At 32.6% G+C, this 22,600-nt stretch overlaps 1 protein-coding gene across 2 annotated transcripts in view; it reads left to right on the top strand.

Moving 5' to 3' along the window:
- The window catches only part of LOC148618467 (katanin-interacting protein-like), a 49,577-nt gene that overhangs the window by 9,389 nt on the left and 17,588 nt on the right, over positions 1–22,600 (top strand). The window contains exons 8-16 of one of the 2 annotated variants that reach the window (XM_088577445.1): positions 1,066–1,113; positions 1,673–1,841; positions 2,594–2,734; positions 3,205–3,368; positions 4,502–4,740; positions 4,945–5,074; positions 5,431–5,649; positions 7,737–7,865; positions 9,385–9,919. In XM_088577445.1, coding sequence (XP_088433571.1) covers positions 1,066–1,113; positions 1,673–1,841; positions 2,594–2,734; positions 3,205–3,368; positions 4,502–4,740; positions 4,945–5,074; positions 5,431–5,649; positions 7,737–7,865; positions 9,385–9,919 — 1,774 coding nt within the window. The remainder of the gene's footprint in view (positions 1–1,065; positions 1,114–1,672; positions 1,842–2,593; positions 2,735–3,204; positions 3,369–4,501; positions 4,741–4,944; positions 5,075–5,430; positions 5,650–7,736; positions 7,866–9,384; positions 9,920–22,600) is intronic. The other variant, XM_088577446.1, reaches the window with a different exon arrangement.

Raw genomic sequence — 22,600 nt, 5'->3', positions numbered from 1 at the left:
ATTATAAACAACCATTTGTATCATTAAAGCCTATAATTTAGACTGGACAGATCTATTCTCTTCAGTAAATGTTTGTACTGGATTAAGATGTAAATTTGAATGTCTTATACAGGAGTGTTTAAATAAGTATTAAGTTAGAAAGTATGAATTGGTATTTTCATTAATTTTTAGTCCCATACCAGCCGTCCCTCTGTTTGTCTGTCAGTCTGAAAAAAAAGTTTTTCGTACTTTTTTTTTCAAAACGCTTGCAGATACTGAGCTTATTTTTGGTATGTAAGTCGTCCTTGATGAGTTACAGATCAAGTTTACATTTCATTTTACTCCACTGATATTTTCTGAGTTATGGCCTTTGAACTGAAAAAATTTACCTTGAAAACTTACAATTCAAGTTAATATTTCATTTCACTCCACTGATTTTTGTCTGAGTTATGACTCTTGAACTTAAAAAAAATTGCCGAAATTTAAGTTTTTCACACTTCTTTTCTAAATGCTTGCAGATATTGAGCAGATTTTTGGTACATGTATGTGAGTCTATCCTGTTGAGTTACAGATTAAATTGAGGTTTCCTTCTGCTTAGCTGATTTTTGTCTGAGTTGTGGCCCTTGAATTTACCGCAATTTATGTTTTCAGCACTTTTTTCTAAATGCTTGCAGATATTGAGCTGATTTTTGGTATGTGACTCTGCCTTGATGAGTTACAGGTCAAGTTTACATTTCGTTCCGCTTTGCTGATTTTAATCCAAAGTTTCAAAATCAAGGTCATTTCCTCAGTTGCTCATTTGCTTTTGTTACTTTTCATGTATGATTTTAGTTACTTTATATTCTTTGTTGTGTATGTCTGTTTTCCATGTCTGGTCTTTGTCCCTGGATTAAATTCTTTTGATTACGGCTATAACCTTGGTTCCCTTGATTACTCTTTGTCATTTATACTTGATGAACCAGGTTAGTATTTGGGTCAGTGACATAAACAGCAGGTAGGGGACTATGTTTTGTTTTGCAATATACTCAATATGCTTGTTACTTTATTATTTCCTACCAATACTTTACTATAAATTTTTTGTTGAAGGATAGTGATAATTCAGAAATCTCAGAGGAAATATTTTATTCTAGTCAGGTGATTCTGTTGCATGTGGATGTAATTGCATTTTAACAGCTATCAATATTTGCTATTATTTTTAGTAAAGTTTGTGAAAGATGAATTCAGTTACAAAATAATTGTAGATTGACAGCATGTGTTGATCATTTTGTTGTGTACGATTGTTTTGAAAGTTGGTATTAAAGTTTACTAAATTAAATTGAAAATTCCTGTATTTTAGCAAACAGGTAACCACAATGCATTTATTGATATAAAGTACATAAATATTATATATTAGCATGCTTTGCTTACTTGAAAATGGAATGTTTGAAAGTCTTGCTTTATCTATAAGTTGTCTCTCTGTCCATATGGTTATAAGAGATATGTAAATTCACAAATACATATGGTCACATAAATAAATAACATGGTGTATACTTAGATTTATCTGTCCTTTTATTTTTTAGAGAGGGAAATACTGTCAAGACTCTAGCCATTAAAAAACTTAAAAGTTTTCTTTTTATTGTGTTTATTTAAGAAAGAAGTTGTCTGATTGAGACTCCTATGCTATTATTCAATTGTTTGGTATTTTGCATTAAAGGAAGAAGAGATGTCAGACCGTGAGTCACCTATCCCAGAAGAAGATGAGGACATAGATGATATAGATGAGGATTTACTTCCTGCTACAGATAGTGTAGAGGAGAAAAAGGTTCCTGTTTTTAAACCTACCGATACAATTGTGTTAGAGTTAGCTTTACCAAAACAACAAAGTATGTTCTTTTAGATTATAACATATGTTTAGGACAAAATATATGTCAAATGTATTCTTCAACAACTGAATGAGTAAGAAAATCTTCACTATTCTACAGAAACTATAAGAAAAAATAAGGTTTTGTTTTGTATGAGAAGGTGTAGGTAAAACTTAAATCACACCTGAGTTATATTAAAATGTTGTATTATTTTAAGTTCAATATAAAATCACTCCTTTAATATATCAAATCTTTCCAATCAAGATTTCACTCTATATTCTAATATGATGTCTTCATATCATCAAACAGTATATGTCGATACAACCCCACAGCTGATTTAACAGCTGAGAGGTTATCTAATTGAAATCAATTATATAAATACACACATTTAACACATACGATGACATTAATATACAAATTTAATCCAACTTCCATATGAGGGAGGTTAAACGGAACAGCCATTATTTTGGCTATGCCTAGGAAAATTTTTGTCACAAAAATTATTGTATTTGTCATATTAGAAAAGTAATAATTCCTTCTGGGGGTAGATTTGTGCTCATTTTAAGATGGGTTTGGCATTTATATTCTCATTTAACACCTCTCTGTCGCTCGGTGTTAAATAATGGAATATAAATGTCCATGTTAAAATGAGTACAAATCTACCCCCAACAGGAATTATTTCTTAATTTTTATATAGACTTAAAATTTTTTTTTTTTCTAAGCCACTTTTACTTGATACATTAAGACTAAGTTTCTCATTTCTCCATTGATAGAAAAAGTAGAACACAATCTGTCAGCAGCTAGGAAGAAAGACATAGACCAAAATTCAAGTAGCTATAACTCACAGAACAGGGGACCAGTTCAATCTAGTCCAGGGGGTCAAAAGTCAAGAAGTGACCATGTTTTGGAAGCCAGTAAGTATTCTATAACTTCATCGTCACAACCAGTTATATTGGAATCAAATGTGTTGGTAAATTCAGCATTTGATTTATCAATTTGACATGGAATAAGAAGTAATATATACCTATGGTATTGAGACAGTGGTAAAGTGAATCATTAAGTAAATAAAAAAGATAGTTAAAGCTCTCTAATGAGGAATGTTACTTAATTCGTTCTTTAGTTGATAAATCTCATATCTTATCTTTGGTGTTCATATTATTAACCTACAACTTTTATTCAGTGTGGGAAAATAGATTTGCAATGATACATCAAAATGAATTATTCTGTTATACTAGTGATTTATTATATCGAAAACACATATACATGCAAATTATTTTTAAGCTAAAAAGTAATTGATGAAAATTACAGGCTTAATGATCTTTTTTGAAGGGACATTGAGTAATAAGGTGAAAATTGTAATAAAAGACAAACACTTTTTCTCTAGAGATATCATCAAGATCCAAACAAGAGAGGCCATTATCTGCCAATAGACGTAGCAAAGCAGAGAAAGTAGACACCAGTGAAGAGGCTTCTGCTGTCATGGCTGCTCTTAAGGCAGAGAATGAGAAAGCATCAAAACATGTCAGGGCTGTAACTCCAGATAAAGCAGTAAGATACATCAGCACTTAACACTAAGAGAGCTTTATATGTATAATCATTTCTAGATTGATAACAGTAGCCATAGTAGTTCATAATTTCTGTGAAAGATTATGTGAACTTATACATACTTCTATACTTTCTGTAATGTTTTGTAGTATTGGTATGCTGTATACTACAGTAACTAGGAAAACTGAGTTGTTTTGGTCATATCCTCTCTGCATAGTTGAACAGAAGATTCTCAGTACTGCAAGTGATAACTTTAAGATATACTGGTGGCATTATTATACACCCGTTGTCCGTTGTCCACACTTAGGACAATAACTCAAAAACACTTTCACCAACTTTTATGAAACTTTGGTGAATTGTTCATATCTATTGACATAAGTTCCCTTTTGATTTTTATAAATTTCAGATTTTTCGTTTTCATGTTATGAATTTTTATACTTAAAAAAAAGGAGATTTTCAAGTTTTTGCACAATTACTCAAAAACATTTTCACTAACTTTTATGAAAGTTTGGTGATTGTTCATATCTACTGAAGTAAGCTCCCTTCTGATTTCTATAAATGTCAAATTTTACGTTTCCATGGTATGAAGTTTTACTATTTAAAAAAAGCCGGAAATGGCCAAGGAAATTTTATTTGTCGAAAAATCGTTTAAAACAGACCAATTTTATGATGATCGACTAATAAATGTGAAAGGTACTTGGTAACCTTGTCAAATAGTGTGTTTTAAACAAGATAAAAATATATGGGTGAAAAATCAAGACAACAAACTTAGTAAAAATTGAGATAGCATTGATAGTGCCAAATGTTTTGTGCATTTTTTATTTACTTTTTTTGGAGGGGAGGGTAGTCACAGTATTTCTAGTTGATCATATCAATTCATTAAAAGAATAAGGACAAATTAAAAGGCAATGGGCATATCATGTGCTTAAAGTGCAGCTGTTTATTTTTTACCACTTGAATGCTAAAGGAAACATTGTCAACCTATTTTCCACAAGAACAAATTCCAACTGAATAGTTTAGAGTAAAAACAAGTCCTATGTTTGATTACCTGTTTTATTAATGGTGTATACCTTTGGCTGTTACTCTGAATACACATAGTACCAGGATACCATATTACTCCTTTTATCTTTTGTCAGAAACCAAGACCCTCCAGTTTAAACCCTCAGAGAAGATCAGTAGAAAGCAGACCTATCAAAACACCTACTAAAGACAGACAGTCACAAAGTTCTTCCAGAGAAAGTCCTGTTAGGAAGTCCGAGAAGGGGAGAGAATCTTGTGATATGCCACCATCACCAAGACAGGGTTCTGAGGAAAGTTTTCTAAAGAATGACAAACTTACAGAAATAATGAAGAAAGTGATGTTGATGCAACCTAAGTACGTTTAACCATAAATACATAAGTAAAAATACTTAATATAGTTGCTAACATATACATCTTGAAATTTGATTTTTGTATTTTAATGATGTCTTTTTCCCTCATATTATATGAATCTTTGTTTTGCCTCTACTTTAAGTTCATGAATGTATGATACTCTGTTTTCAATTGATATAAAATTATGTTTTTATATATATATATACAGACAACAGAAGAGGCTTATGACTGCTTTAACTAAGATTGAAGGTTCTGTTGAGGACTCCAAACAGAAACCAAGCACACCTATCAAAGCAACAGAACCCATCAACAATATGATTAATAAAAAGTCTTGTTCAGTATGTATCTGGTCAATAAGAAAGTGTTATATGATTTGTGTAATTGCTGTTACCATAGAAGGGATTGATTTGAAAATTGTGTAAATTTGATTTTGTAAAAGCTGACAGTGGTATTTTAAGCATGTGTAACCTTGTCTGATTTTTTTTAAAGTCTTATTGTTTTGGTTTGTACTTTCTTATATATTCATGAGTAGATAATATTTAAGTCTTGTGGTCGATTTTACAAAAAGTTGTAAGTTTAAAATTAATAGTAAGTAATGACATCACTGTGCTATTTTTCTAACATAAACTCATAACTTTCCGTCAATTTTATACTTAGCTGTTCAACTGAAATAATTTAACTCTCCATTAACTAGAATGGAAGACCATCCAAGTCCCAGAGTTCTAAAGATGCCATAGAAATCAACATAGAACTATTATCAACATGGGGCCATAAAGAACTGATAGGATTGACAGAGTTACAGTTCTTTGATAAGAACAGGAAGTTGATCCCAGTCAATACTAGCTCTGTTTCTGTACATGGAGCTAGAGATAATAGGAATTTAGTAGATGTTATTTTCAATGGTAAAGGAAAGGTAGGTATATTCTCGGAATAGATATAGCAATATGTTTATATTGGTATAAAATTGTGACAAGATTTTTTTTATTCCATAACTGCATCTGTCCTCATTGTTTTTTACATTATTTTTTTTAGAAAATACTCATTGAACTGTTACTAAACTTGGTCGCCAGAAACCTCTGAGAATCTATTTGAAAAATTTTGTTGGCAATTTAATATACAGCACTAAAACTGATAGAAAAAACTTTTATTGCTGAAATTATCCTTATGACCAGTCATACAAAAGTGTCAATGTGTACAAAGTTATACTGGTAGGTCAACTCCTTATAAGAGTTATTGCTCTTGACAAGATAAAAAAAATGTTTTTAGGTCAATTAATTTAATTTGTGTTTTACTTTTACTGTATTCTTCTGTATATTCTGTGTCTTCCTGTAAACTGCTAGAGAGATTGACGAAAAAGTTAGTTTCTGTGTAAAACGCACATTGGGAAGCGAGGAAAAATCATCAGCAGAAGACCACATTGAGGTGAAAAGATTCTGGTAAATTCCATAATATGTGCGTCCTTTCATAATTTAATTTGTATCCCTGCATTTGCAAGCCATTTATTGAATAAAATACTGCAATGTATTAGATCCATTCAGTGAGTCAGCTCAAATGTTTAGATTTCCTTAATTTCACTTAACAATGACGTCAACTCCAACCGTTAATAAAAAGATGTTTTAATTTGCCAAGCTAGTGTACAGTTCATCAAGCGGATTAAATGATTACTGACAATTGTTTTCACTTTTGACATTGATCTTTTGTTATTTGATAATTAAATGCCAATGGGCCCGAGAACAGGTTGGTACTCCAGTTACTGTGTATTTGAAGCTCCACAGCGCAGAGGGGAAGAAGTTATGTCATGTTTTGAAAGCAAAATAAAAAGCAAATATTTCAAATAAAACTTCTCAAAAACAAAATGGCTCAATGTTGTCTTTTGTTGAAAATTTTGGTTCTTATATCCTCAAATGTCTCCAGAAAAACATCTAGATTTGTTTTGGCGTATACCACACATCCACCTAGAAAAAGTTGAAAAAGTGTGCGGAATACATGGAAGAATACAGTATATATTTTGAAAAGAATGACAGAGATACTGTTTAATTGATGAAATAATTCTTATGTCCAGGTAGCTAAAGTACAGTAAAAACTGTGTAAACTGAGCCCTGAGAAAACCAAATTTCACACTAAACCAAACTAATTTCAAAGTCCTGTAGAATTTCCTATTCAATGTGTAGTAATTTTACCTGTCTAAACTATTCTTTCTGTACCCTTCCCTTAATTAATGATTATATTTAACCTGTATAAATGGACCCCAGCCAATCAAAAGTAATTATTTCATTCATTGATCCTTGACACCTCTGAAGCCAAATTATAACTTGGGCCGATTGATCACTCACACTCAACAGGTAAGTACATTATGGATGAATGAATGAATTAAAACATTAATTAAAAGTTAAATCTTTTGTAAAATTGATTTTAATTTATCTTAACTGTCTAAAGGAGTATCATAAATGTGATTTTTTTTAAATCTTGGACATGTGCGGTTGATTATGCATGCATAGTTCATGTTTATCCCTCTACCTTACAATACGGTAAAAATAACATTTCAATCTTTTCACTGATAATGAAAACCAAAGAAATAAGTTCTTACACTTGTGCACAGTGGGATTCCACTGAACTGTGGATTTTATCTTTCCCTCCTTTCACTTGGGAAAAGATGCAATTCTATTTAAACTCATTGAGATATGTTAATATTATTTTTGCACTTGTATAAGAACCTAGATAATTTTTTATTATTTCTTAGGAATCATAATGATTGTAAATGCTTGAGATTTTGTGACTGTATTATAGAAGTTTATTTTGAAATAACATAAACATAAATATAATAAAGCACTCTAAGTTTATTAAAAAGTGAACATTTTGGCATCAAATTTTATTAATTTAGATATTGCAATTCTATCTAAAATTAAAAATATATATATTTTTTTAATTTTTTATATGCTGTTAGGAGAAATCACTGCATTGTTGAAATGTTTTCCCATAAACAATGATTTACTGTTTCAGACAAACAAAGAGAGAAACATGTGGTATTGTAGATATCGGAAAGATGTACCTGTAGAATTATGTCTGACATTGCCGGGGTTGTCAAATCTTGCCAGGATCAAAATTTGGAATTATAACAAAAGTATACAGGTTAGTTTGGTGTGCTTAATATTAAGTACCAGGGAAAGTAAAATCTTAATATTGTCTGAATTTACAATACTGACTGAAACTTAAAACAGAAGAACTTTTTGTTTTTTATAATATATTATTAGCTAACCTGGCCAAAGGCCATTTGAGTTTATGCCATCATTTGGTGGACATCTTCGTTATAGTCGTCATCGTTGTTGTCGAAAATTTTTCGAAAATCTTCTCCTCTGAAACTACTTGACCTACTGTATGTAAACTAGGCATGATTGTTCCTTAGAGAATTGTACACAAAATGAACTTTTTGTCAATTTTACACCCCACAAAATGAATGTTTTGATTTATGATCCATGAAAAAACACAGCTGTCGTTACTAAAAATAAGACATAGGGGTCTGAAGGCATTTTTCGCAAATAACTCAAAAACCATTGCCTTTTGCAAAATTCTGGCAGTGAGTAATATTGTTCAGCATCAAGAGACGGACCTGTGCCGAAATTTTCAAAACAATATGTCAACTGATGAAGGAGTTGTGGCCCTTGAAACCGCTATTTTGGGCATTTTTTGCATGTACAACTGTATCATCTTCCCAAAAACCATTTTACAGAATTCAATGAAATTTGGTATAATTGTTCCTTAGGGTGTCCCAAACAAAATGGACTTTGGGATTTCTGAACCATGAAAAAACAAGGCCGCCATTACTAAAAATTTAACATAGAGATCAGAAGGCAGTTTTTTGCAAATAACTCAAAAACCATTTCCTTTAGAAAAAGTTTTGCAGGGTAATGCTGTTTAACATCATGAGATTAACCAATGCTGAAATTTTTTAAAATGATTCGCCTGCTGATGTAGGAGTTATGGCTCCTGAAACAATTCTAAAAAGATTTTTCCCACATGTACCACTTTTAAAATCTTCACTAAAACCATTTAAGATCATTTAATAAAAATAAGCATATTGGTTCTTTAGTGTATTGTGCTCGAAATGACTTGTGAGTTTAATCCATGAATAGTAATGGCTGCCTATTTTAAAAGTAGTTCAAAAACTGTTGCCTTCTGCAAAGTTCTGGTTCAGGTCATAAAAAATGCTATAAAAAGCATTTCCTGCATTTGACAATTCAGTTAATTTTAAATTAGCCTGTCTCATTCCACAAGTTTTTCAAATAAGAAAATGGTAAACCAGGTGAGCGATTCATGCTCTCTTGAGCCTCTACTTTTGTTTATGGTACATTTCATAATTGATATGTAAAATCAACAGTTTAAATATTTGTTTTGCAGGCAAACAATAAATCATTAAATCAGTGTCATACCATTGGAATTGGTTACTTACAGTGAAAAGAACCTTTCGCAAGACAATTTTATTTTAATCATTTTCTTTTAAAATATTGTTGCATTATAGATAAGAAAGCATGTAATTAGCAACCAAATTCTTCTTAGAAATTAAAAGTAAAGTGTCATTCAGATATGCATGTTTTAATTAATTGGAGGCTTTTCTAAGCTTATGACTTTTGAATTGATATTTGATTTGTAGGATCTTGAGATAGGAGTGAAACATGCCAGGGTATTTGTTGGTGGAGAATTAGTGTTTGATAATGTCGTAGAGAAGGGATGTGGTAATCAAGTGTTTGATTATGGACATAATATAGACTTGATTGAAATAGAGCCATCACCTCGCAGTCCTAAACCTACCTCACCAGCTTCTGTCTCACCTCCCCCTGTAAAGTCTGACCAATCACAATCTGCCATCTCTCATCATAATGTTCCTAAATCAACATCACCTGTCAGTTACTCCAGGAGAGATGAGGAAACTATCAACAGGAACTCACAGAAATCTCATTCACCTGTTAGAAAATCTGAAGATAAAGGGTCAAAGCCTAAACCTGCTAAGCGGATTATACCCGATTCTCCATCTCAAGCTAGACCTAGCAGTAGTGACAGGAAATCAGGTAGACCTCTACCTTCACTGCCACTGCGTAGTGAAACACGAACTATGAATCATTCTGATAAAAGTTTTCCTAAACCAGTCATCTCAGAAAGAACAAGTCTTGACGAGGACCAAAATAAAGGTCAGTTGTCATTTAAATCTACTTATTCTGATTGTGTTGTTCAGGCCTTCCATTAAGAGGCGATACCAGGTACTTTTACCCTTCTTAACTACTGAAAGGTACCTCCAGAATTATAAAATTTCATAAATTTTATATTAAACAAAATGATGAAAAGTACCTCCTACAAAACCAAAGGTACCTGCATTGCAGAAAAATAATGAACCCCCTGGTTGTTTTGGAGACAGGATTTGATATCTGTACATATATGTACTGGTTTGTTTACTTATTATGTACAGGTTGAGAATTGTATTGAAGTTCTTTAGTCTTTTGAAAATTGTGGGGTCAAATTACCATTGAGGTGGTTAACATACAAATTAAATTCATTTTTGAAACTTCTCATAATGTTCCATATATGTACAAATAACGTTATTTGTACATATATGGAACATTATGGGAAGTTTCAAAAATGGATTTGATTTGTATGTTAACCACCTCAATGGTCCTATCATAGCCTTCTCATCTTGAGTGCAGAAGCTTGATCTATAGCCAAGTGATACCAAAGATTTTACAGTTGGTAGTCACTGCTTCTCTGTCAAGCATATAAGTGATAGAGTGACAGCTGGTTGTATGGGAGTCTGAATAATGTCTGAGTAGATGGGGATTCCTCCCTGTGGGCTGTTGCTTCTACAAGGTAGCACATTAAATTATGGAATAGCTTATTGGTCTAATACAGAAAAAGGTCTTCTCAGATGATCAAATGTTCTCATCTGAGATTCCACAAATTACATGTCAATGGATTCAATCAATCAATCATTTTTTGGTTTATCATATGTTCTGTTTCTATCAAATATAGTATTTGTATTTCATACTCATTGCATGAGCATTGTCACTATTTTTCATTTGTTTCAAGCAAAAGAATGTTGTGACTCTTTAATCTACACTCATTATTTGATTTTGACCTAATTTTGATAAATTCTTAGTTCTTAAGAAATCTCTTTGTAATGGTCAAAAGTCAAGTTCCAAGTAAAACTGATAATTCTTATTTCACAAAGTGGCCAGTGATCATTTGTAGCTTTACTCTTGTCCTTCCATCACTCTATCATTCCATAACAAACCATTTTGAAATTTTTAATAACTATGCAGATACAGAGTTGATTTTCACTATGTGAACATATCTTGACATGTGAAAGATCAAGTTTACATGTTGCTTAGCTGCAATGGTAGAGGTCATGGACCTATTGCATTTCATTAAAATAACACCTTTGTGAGCTGTTTTTTTGGTTTGTGAATGTAACTAAATAGGTTACAGATCAAAATTATGCTTCATTATGCTGATTGCTCCACTGTTATTATACCCCACGCAATGAAGTTGCAAATGGTGTAATGTTTTTGACCCGTCCGTCAGTCCATCTTCAGTTTTCCGGACTTTTTTCATAAATGTTTGCAGATATTGACATGATTTTTGGTATATTAGTTCTCTATGATAAGTTACAGGTCAAGTGTAACTTACGTTCCACTCCAATGATTTTTACCGAAATTATGGGTCTTGAATTTAGCAAAATTCACAGAAATGACAGTTTTCCAGACTTTTTTTTTAAACGCTTGCAGATGTTGACATGATTTTTGGTATATAAGTTCATCATGATAAGTTACAGGTCAAGTATAAAATTCGTTCTGCTCCAATGATTTTTACCAAAATTACAGGCCTTGAACTGAGCAAAATTCACAGAAAAAAAAAACGTTTTCCAGACTTTTTTTCTAAACACTCGGAGATATTGACAAGATTTTTGGTATATAAATTCACCATGATAAGTTACAGGTCAGTTTTATGTGTCTTCTGCTCTGATGATTTTTATGGAAATTATGGGCCTTGAACTTTGCAAAATTCACAGAAATAACAGTTTTCTGGACTTTTTTACTAAACGTTTGCAGATATTGACATGATTTTTAGTATAGAAATCTTTTATGATAAGTTGCAGGACAAGATTGTAGTTGGTTCAGTTCCGATGATTTTTACCTAAATTACAGGCCTTGAATTAGCTAAATTTACAGAAATAACCGTTTTTCAGATATTTTTTTTTTCTAAACACTTGCAGATATTGACATGATTTTTGGTATATAAGTTCACCATGATAAGTTGCAGGGTCAAGGGTACGTTTTGTTCCGCTCGGATGATATTTACATAGGATACTAATTAAAACAAAAGTTTCTAAAGCCGTAGTTCTTATCCGTCTGATCTGCAGTGAAGGCACCCTAGCTTTGATGAGGAGTTCCTGGTAAAAGCTGTTATAGTCCTCATATATGAAATGAAGTGCTCTTTCGTGCACTTTTTCTAATTTTTTTAAAATCTTTTCTGTACAAAAGTGCCAAGCCAAAGGGCAAAAATTGAAATTACCCAAAATATAAGTATGAAATATAGTTAGTTTACTTAAACAATCGAAATAAGAGCCTAGTCTTTTTAATACATTCAGTTGCTGAGATGCCTGATGTTGAAATAGTTTTGAATGTAATTGCAAATTAACTTTTGGACAGGTTTTAAAAAATAGGGAAAAGGTGAAATGGAACAAAATTTGTAAATGTGAGTGAAGTTGGATACTGTTTAACTATTGATTACAGTTTTTACTTCAGAAATTAGTAATTGATTGACATTCAGTTTATACATATTTGGAAAAACAATTCTTAATAATATTGGAAATGCAAATGTATGATTATAGGTTTATTTTACATCATGTAATTTTTTAAAAAATTTTTTCATGCTAAAATTTTCACAAGAATAAAAAAAAAACACCCAGTGCTTACAGCACTTTGATTCTTTCTAAACTCTGGAATTAAAAGAATTTACAAACCTGTTACTTACATGTAGCAAATTTCATAGGAAAATACCCTGAAACCTTTACAGATAAATTTGTTAGACAATTTTTTTTTCTGATTTGTTTGGTTTTTTTTTTTGACATTTTCATTGGAGGTATTTGTAATGCACCTTTTTCATGATGATATTTGTATTAAGAGTTGTTCTGGTTTTGTATGTGCTTTCTGTCAGTTTCTGTTGCTTTTTTATTTGCATTTTTAACTTGAAATGGATGGTTTTGGGGTACCCTGGTACTCATTTTGTATCTGCATCTCCTCCTAAACTGCTTCATGGATTTTCATGAAACATTTATAGATTGATTGTTGTGTAATGATATTGTGCTTGTTTTATTCTGACAGGAACTCAAGTACAATTATACGTTACGATAATCATTAATGTTTTAGCTCACCTGGCCGAATAGAACAAACCTGACGGGGCAAAAGTGATCAGCATGATGAGATCTATGTGTGGTCAAATCTTCATTTTACACCGTTAAGCCATGTTGGAGTTATTGCCCTTTTTCAATGTTTTTTGCTATTTTCAATGTTATTTCTTTCAAAAATCTTCTCCTCTGACACTACTAGACCAATTGAAACCAAATTTGATATGAATGTTTCTTGGGGTATCCTGCATAGAACCGATATGGGGATTTTTGATCTGTTGAAAAACATGGCTGCACTCACCAAAAATAGAATATAGGGTCTCACTAACCACTTCCGGGTAAAATGGCCACCCCCCCCCCCCCACCCTATGTAGTACCAAAAACACACTGAACCTAGACATGTGCATTATTTGTGTGTATTATGATTAAAAGTAGTCAAAATAAAGCTGAGAATGTGTACTTTAAAATCATATATGTAATTAACTACAAACGTGTATGAATATTGTTTACATGTTTGAGTAATTTGCCTCCATGCTGTCAGTTAGCAGATCAGGTAAAAATGTGGATTTTCAGTATTATTTATTCAAGTAAATTTTGTGAAAAATTTCTACAATCATCGTACCATTAGCATAATGATTTTGGAAGCCTTACTTTCCAAGCTTCGCAACAGTATGCAACTTTAAGATATCATTTGTCCTGGGAATTCACTGTGAGACTTTGAAAATTACTTTTTTAACATGTAAAGTAATGGAAACATTAGAAGTGGTTAGTGAGACCTAGGGTTAGACAGTAGTTTTCTGCATATATCTCCAAAAACATTAGTTTTGCAAAATTCTAACAGGGTAAAAATATTCAGCATGGTGAGATCTATCTGCAGTTAAATTTTCATCTTAATCGGTTTAGCCATGTTGGAGTTATTGCCCTTTTTCAATGTTTTTTGCCATTTTTAATGTTATTTCTTTAAAAAATCTTCTCCTCTGACACTGCTTGACCAATTGAAAAGAAACTCAGGACAAATGTTCCTAGGGGTATATTCCATAGAACTGATTTGGGGATTTATGATCCGTCAAAAAACATGGCCACCCTTACTAAAAATAGAACATAGGGTCAGACAGTAGTTTTTTGCATATATCCCCAAAACCGTTAGGGTTAGCCAAATTCTTTCAGTAGCTGAAATGATCCTTATTATTAGGACTGCAAAAGACTTCAGGTGTAAAAGTTGTCCGACCACTCCTTGTAAGAGTTATTGCCCTTGAAAGGGGAAAAATAACAGGGTTTTTTTTTAGCCAATATCATGAAAACTATGATAGATAGAAAGAAACTTTCAATTGCTGAAATGATCCTTATGATAAGTCCTACCAAGGTCTTCTTGAGTTAAAATTGTTGGACAACTTCTTCTTAAATTTATTGCCCTTGAAGGACAAAATTCAACCAGATGAGCCTCTTGTTTATTATAACATGTTAATGTAGAAAAGGAATAGATATGGTGAAACATAACAATGCACCGTCATATAACCTTTTTTAAATACAAAAATCAGGATATAAGATTAGACAATAACAGTGCACTGACGAAATAAAACTGATATATGGATGAGGCTTAGAACTGCAGTAAATTGCAAGGCTTTGCCAAGCCTTTCACAGGCCGAATTCCTATATCTAAGTTTTTGTCAAGTTATTATCTTAATACTGCAACAAAACTTTTAGGAAGAAAAATGTGTTTTACTTGAAGCAGGTGACTTCCTAGAAACGTCATTACAGTCAAACAGTATAACATTTGTGACATCACAACAGAAAGTTATATTCAGTCAGTGACGGTATATCACTTGTAAATTTACCGTCAATACATTGGAACTGCTCAAATAGGAAGTTTGCAGTATAAATATATTTACCACGTACTGAAATGAAGAAAAAAAGAGAAATGTTAGCATGAATTAAAAAATCCAGAAACCAAAGCAGTTAAAAGGAATAAAAGTATCTTCAATTTTTCTCAAGACATAAGGCATAAAGGTAGTAGGGACTTCCAGCTAGCTCTCAACACTATTAAAAACAATGTAAGGCAAATTGTGAATCGCAAGGCTTGCTAAAGTCCCTTTTGTTTTTCTCTATCATTATTTGGTGATCATTTAACAGATATGTCAAGGTTGAGCAAATATTGATTTATTGGAAACCTATAAGTTTACCTGTATATAAAAAGTGAAGGTAGATATAGATATATACCTTATGACTTTAAACCAGCGAAATAAATGCTTGAATATGCTTACAAAATTCCATTTAAATGTACATTAATTATACTTTGAATTCTCTAAGTTACCAGTAATCAACTAATACTTCCTTTGACCATTGAAGTTATGGTTACAACTTTATACTACTCCTGTCATTTATCAATTTAAAGAAATACATGTACCATCATATGTCTGCATAGTTTTCACTTTAATACCACATGACTGTGACTTATCCTGACAATGTGCTTGCATTGACAACATGTACTTTTAAATAAATGACACTGAATTACAAGAACAAATGAAATTTTGAATGTTAAGATAATAGGATTTTAGTATTGGCTGTGTAATCAGTGTACAAGGATAACCAGTAGTCATAGTGAAATTGTATGTGATAAGAGGGACAGTTCTATAAATTGAAATTTCTATGTATGATTTGACATGGATATAAATAAGCAATTCATTGTGAAAGTAATGGATTTATGAACAATAAATATGTCATTGGGTCCCGGTTGGTGGCTGAGAAAACCTTCTACACCAAATTCTCCCAACCTAACACCTAGACATGTGGAACAGAAGGTGAATGTAAATAGATATTTACAACAGAGTGGCCATGTACATCTACCTGGTATTGTTCCTAAACCAAAGGTTAATATGCCAAATTTGTCAGTGCAGTCACCAAGAAAACGGAAAACTTGGCTGATTGGTGATGTTGAAACATCCTTCCCAACATTCAAACCACATAGTAGCAAGTCTAAACTTCATAGATATTCAGACTCTAATCTTTTGTACCCAACTGCTCAGGTCACAAGGCCATATATTGAGAATGACCCTGATGTTGAAAGTTCAAGGTCATCCAATCATGTTTCAGCATTTTCCAATCATATATTGACCAGAAGTAGTCCAAGAAGAAAACAGTGGAACAGATCAAAAAATGTTATACTTAGTTTGGTGTCAGATGTTGATCCTTATACAGATGGTATAGATTCTGTTGCTACACAAAACTGTCAGAGAAATCCAATGCAAAATCATAGTCATATGAGTCAACAGAGGACACAATACCAAAGGAATCATGGTCTGGAATCCATGAATGTTGTTCAAACTGTAACTACACATGAATTTAAATTACAATCACCTTACAATCAGCATTCTGACAAGTTTTCTTATCCAACTAGTGCTAGATCTAAAGGATTTCTGCCTCAGATAAATACTAACAGATCTGATGTTTCCCCTAGGAAGAGCTGGTCGTCACCCATTACTCATTATGAGGATCCAACTGTATTCTGGGTCGATATGGGGAATGATACAGGTACATGTACTAGTGATTAAAACATTGTAGTCATTACTGCATTTCTCATTTCTAAACCTATCATTTCTTTCTCTAACCTATCATTCCTTATCTGTTAATTTTGTCAAAAGTTCACTATCAAAGTTTTGTTCTGAATTGCTCATTACTAAAGAAAACATGTGTCTTTGAATTGAACTCCTGACTTTTCCATTAGTGGAGAGATTCAGACATTGTATTCTACATTTGAGGACATTCTTACAATTAATTAATTTAATCACTGATCGTAGTAAAGATTTGTAATACTGTGTAATATGGCCTTAATGTCTTGAAAAAGATTAAATCCTTTACAAGATGGTGATTTGTTTAGAAAATACCAGTGAGCCCTATTCTAGATTCAACTGTTTAAAATTCAACAAAAAACTGTTGAGATGCCTTACTTGATACAAGTGTTTGTTGGAACAATGATAAATCTAACACATGAGATTTCTTTGTTGACCAAATTCATTTTATACATTATTAATGTGTTCTGGAATAAAAACATTTCTTATTTTGATAAAACTTTATGTACGTCTATTTATATAGTTAGTTGTATGTATAGTTTAACGTTGATTAGACTCTATCAATAAGGACTACTTACTCAGAGAAACCTTTTTTTTCCAATACTTGATAGTTGTTGTACTTCAATGGTCTGAAGTCATTAAAAATATTATTTATACTGTTAAAATATGCCTGACAAAGCTGACAGTAAACTAATGTGTTGGAATACCATTAACATTTGATGATATGGATATAAGATAGCTTGATTTTACCATGTACAAGAAAAGACAAATACTGAAGGCTACCTCCATTACTAATTATGATGGTAAGAAAATGTATTGATTGTTTTATTTTTTTTATATCTACTGGTATGTCTTAACATTTTTTGGAAACTTTTTTAGGGTCAGACTTAATTACGGAATTTAAATATAAATCATTAGTTGTAACTCTATTTGAATTTCATGCATTCTCTGTACAAATAATGCTATCTCGTGCTATCAGAATTTGTGTGAGACTTGCATTTTGAAGCTGATCTAGCAGCATTTTCCTTCAATATTTTGTTTTCTCTCTTTGATCTTTCCAAATTTTGTGAAATTTCATGCATTTGCCTCTTGAAAGTTTGACAGCTCAGGTGATGTTGTTTTCAGGACATGACTGGGAACACAGGCATTATTTTTACTGAAATTTACTAAAAGATTTACCTTAAAAATTAACACTCATATATAGTTGTTTTTGTTATACCCCTACTTGTTAAGTTGGGGTATATCACCATGTCTAACCTGTAGAGCAGGCATTACGATCCCAATGCCGGATTAAGATTATTATCAGAATACAATAGCATTAAAACCTATGATTTTTCAACTCTTTATATTTCTGTTCCCAATGCTCAGGTAAAATCCCAACTCAAAAAAATTTTAAATTGTTGTTATTCCAAAAGAAGATTGAATACAAATATGTAGTTCTTGGTACAGATTCCTCATACTCTGAAAAAAATTATTCCTAATTATCTTCCAAATATACCAAAGATGTTTTCAAAATGCTGGCCTATTCCTTCACTCTTATGAGGCTGATTTTATAGCTGATCTGATCCAAAAGAAGGAAAATTGTTTAGCTAGATCCTTAAATCTCAGTTTCCGCTATATAGATGACATATGAACCTTAAACAATCCTAGTTTCAGGTATTTTATACATCGCATCTACCCAACAGAACTAGACGTAAAGGATACTACAGACACTGTGAAGTCAGCCTTATATCTTTACCTATACTTAGAGATTGATGGTTTAGGAAAACTATTGAGCAAACTATGCAACAAACACATTGACTTTTCATTCAATATTGTCGACTTTCCTTTCATCTGTGGCAACATCCCTTCAGCACCTGCATATGGAGTTTTCATATCACAACTCATACTTTATACCAGAGCTTGCTGTAACTACAAAGACTATTTGTACCACCCTGGACTTCTTACAAATAGGCTTCTGGAAGAGGGTAATGTTGCTACAAGATTGAAGTCATCACTACAGAAGTTTTATGGTCGTCATCATGAACTCATGGATCTTTACAGTGTATCCATCTGCACCATGAAAACTGATTTGTTCAACATGTCATAGTTTTCCTTTCCTCATTCTTCTTCCCTGGATTTGACCTTTTATGAGCAACTCGGCAGGTGTTTCTAGAGAAGCAGAGGACGCTTACTTGGTCCATGCTCTTAGTTTTTATTGGAGTCAGAGTTGCTCATTTACTTTTGTTACTTTGTATGTATTATTTTGGTTATTTTATGCTCTTTGTTGTGTGTTTCTGTTTTCCATGTCAGGTCTTTGTCCCTGAATTACAGTCTTTTGATTTCCGTTAGAATCTTGGTTCCCTTGATTACTCTCTTGCAGTCATTTCCTTAGAAAATAAGTAAATTGCTTTAAATCAGTAGTACATGTTTTTGAGAAATTGAGAGCAGTTATGGGAAATTTGAGAACTCTACAGACTAAATGATGACAAAAGGATTGCCCAATATGCATTTGAGGATCAAGACAGACCATTTTGATGTGGAAAAGCTAAAATGAGACAAAATTTGCTTTGTTAACATTTGCTTTTCACAAATGATTGAGAAAACGATTTACTTTTACCTCTGAATACAAGCACCTGCTTTTAGCTTGATCATCATAGCACATATGCTCATATTGCTGTATAGATTAACTTAATTGTTATTCATAACAGACTAATTTACCTAGGCTACCCGCTTCTTTCTCAAGGAATAATTGTAAATTAACAAACACCAGCATAAGAAAAACTGTGTATATAGTGATACGGTGTCAGTCATCCTTTCCATCCAGACTTAGTTGTGTTTTCCATTGAAAAAAAATTTTCTTCTACTACTTACTACATCCACTTGGTTTATGACAGAAGCTTTATATAGATACCTGTATGCCATGGGACCAGTCTTCCTGATTAGACTTTTTTCATGTTTTTGACCACAAGCCTTTTAGGATTGGAGTTATGCATTAAAGCTCACAGTTTTTATACAACTGTAAAAATGTTTTCTGTTGTATAATAGTATCACAGTGTCATTGGTGCTGTTGCAGTTGGCGTCCATTGACTTTTGTTTTTTTTTAACAATAATCTGAGTAAAACTTATCTTATATTTTTGAAAAATTTGAACACATTGTTCCTAGGGACAAAATAGAGGGTTGTATTGTTTTTTTGAGGTTTTTGTCCTTCCCCTTTTAGGTTGTTAAGGCAGATTTAATGAAAGGAAAAACTGTTTGTTTATCTGATTACTATGATTCAGATTTGTTCCTTTTGACAAATTTTTTTTTTTCTTCTTTCTACAGGGTGGGCTTATCTCAAACTGTTTTGGAGTTAAAGGGGTTCAAAATTGGGCCACACCCCAAAAAGAAATAAACTTTTTTGTTTTTGGTCTGATTTCAAAGTTTTTTTTTATTGGATTCCATATGGTAATCCCTGCCTGTGTCTTTCAATCAGATTTTAGATATAATGGTTTTTGAGTTATAAGGCACTGAAGGAGCAACACCCCAAAAAATCGACTTTTTTATTATTGGTCAGATTTTAAAATGTTTTTTTTCTTTTATTGAATTTCAAAGTTTGTGCTATATTCATTGCACCCAAAACATATGTTTGGTCCATAATGATTTGAACTGTAAATACCTATTATTATGCTTTTCCTTATTTTCCTATTTTTTTTCTTTCTTCCTGAGATTCTGAAGGAATTTTAAAGCATCATTTACCTCTGGGAGATATTGATCAGTGGCATTATTGATTAATAATGAATAAGTCAGATAATGGTGATTAAGTCTTGCATGTGATGTAGAGTGAATGTAACCATATGTAGCAATGGCAGTTAATGATCAAGTTGATTTTAATTAATTGTCAAGAGGGTATACATGGATGTTTCAACAGTTGAAGCTAAGATTCCCAGTATTGTAACATGAACATTGACTAAAATGTCATGGGTCTTTTCTGGTTGACAGTCATCTTACATGACTACAAAAGATTTTGTGTTCCTAAGATATGATAACCTTATTCTTAGTGGCTGCAGCATTGTATGTAAGGTATGATAACCTTGTTCTCAGTGGCTGCAGTATTGTATGTAAGGTATGATAACCTTGTTCTCAGTGGATGCAGCATTGTATGTAAGGTATGATAACCTTGTTCTCAGTGGCTGCAGCATTGTATGTAAGGTATGATAACCTTGTTCTCAGTGGCTGCAGCATTGTATGTAAGGTATGATAACCTTGTTCTCAGTGGCTGCAGCATTGTATGTAAGGTATGATAACATTGTTCTCAGTGGATGCAGCATTGTATGTAAGGTATGATAACATTGTTCTCAGTGGCTGCAGCATTGTATGTAAGGTATGATAACCTTGTTCTCAGTGGCTGCAGCATTGTATGTAAATATCTGTTTCAGCAAAGTTCAATACCACAAAGCAGGCTGTAATTGATTTAGGGGTTATGACCTTAACTCTTTAGGAATTTTTAATTGAACAAAAAGAGGATAAACAAACGTTGTAATAGTGTAACTTGTAAAGATGTATGGATCTCCATGAAATTGTACTACAAGATTCCGCAGAAAGAAGGTTTGGATGATTTTTATACTACCACAAAAAAATTGTATATTGGTATAGTGCAGTTGTCATAGTTGTCTGTAGAGTCTAAAACACTGGGTTTTCATAGGATAACTTGAGTATTAGTTGGTTGAACTTCATAAAATTTTATATCAAACCACAAAAAAAAGATTGGCATTGATTTTGTGGATTATTGCCCTAATTGTTTTAGAATTAGGGGTAAAAAAGGGGCCTAAAACAAGTATTTCATAGAATTCAACTTTAAAACTCCAGTAAAAGCAAAGGAATATCTATGATATTGTTTCCCAACATCCTGTACCACAATGTTCAGACTTGAATTGATTTTTGGGTGTAAAGACTTGAACTTTTCAGAAATTAGGGGCCAGAAACATGTATTATCCTAATGTCAAGACAATAACTACATCAGGGGTCTGGAAACAGTCTGCGTGGTTTTAATGAGTGTATAAACAAACATCCTGTCTACCTGTCTCCTAATTGTTTATTGGAAATTAATTGACAGGTGTGTGTCAATTTTAGCTGATGTGCAGCCACCTGTGATTTACCTGTAACTGATTTGTTGACTGCATAATTGAATAAATGGTACACATGCAGCCCCATTGCGTGTACGAATTAATTGTAATGACTTGGAGAATTTTTCATTAGTTGATTAATTAAGAAAAAAGATTGACAAGTCCATCATTTTCCCGCCAATCTTTCGGAGGTAACAAAAGCACATGAAACTGAAACTACGGATCAGTCGTAGTTTGTAATTATTAATTCATCGATTGAATCGTTTAAACACAGAAGTCAGCAGACTATTTAAATAAATATGCAAAATGATGATTGGGGGCTTTTACGGTCTTGACTATCCTTACGGATCTCGCACCACCATCCCTTGTGGGGATTCTGTTAGTAATGCAGTAGAAGGTAGCGAAGCCCAGCCTTCAGGATACCTGACCAAAGAACTCAGGCAGAGTATGTCCTACTAGTGGCTGGGCTGCTGTGTTGACGCTCTGGCCTACTCCAAGACCCCACGTGGATCCGAGAGCCTTTCCCCACTCTTAACTATTTGGGAGTACGTCAGCGTGTAGAGTGTATGCAAAATGTGTTCGCGTTTTTTTTTTTAAATTATAATCATCACTCAGAAGTTTTCGGCTGTTTGCTTATGTGATGGAAAGTTCGAGAGATACGATGTTTTTGTTAACATGTAGAACGTCCGCTTGTGGTCGAAACCAAACTCTTTCACTCGCTCTGATATTTTGTAAAAGATTCCTTGAAAATCCCTGACTGCATTTGTCAATCAGATCTCAGATACAAATTATGAGGGGTCAAAAAGGGCCACACTCGATAA

This window comes from Perna viridis, chromosome 4, assembly GCF_037379345.1.
Source record: "Perna viridis isolate PV_CMFRI_1.1 ecotype Kerala chromosome 4, ASM3737934v1, whole genome shotgun sequence".
Classification (NCBI taxonomy): domain Eukaryota; kingdom Metazoa; phylum Mollusca; class Bivalvia; order Mytilida; family Mytilidae; genus Perna; species Perna viridis.
Note: the sequence above shows the minus strand (reverse complement) of the source record. Positions and strands in the feature narration are given on the sequence as shown.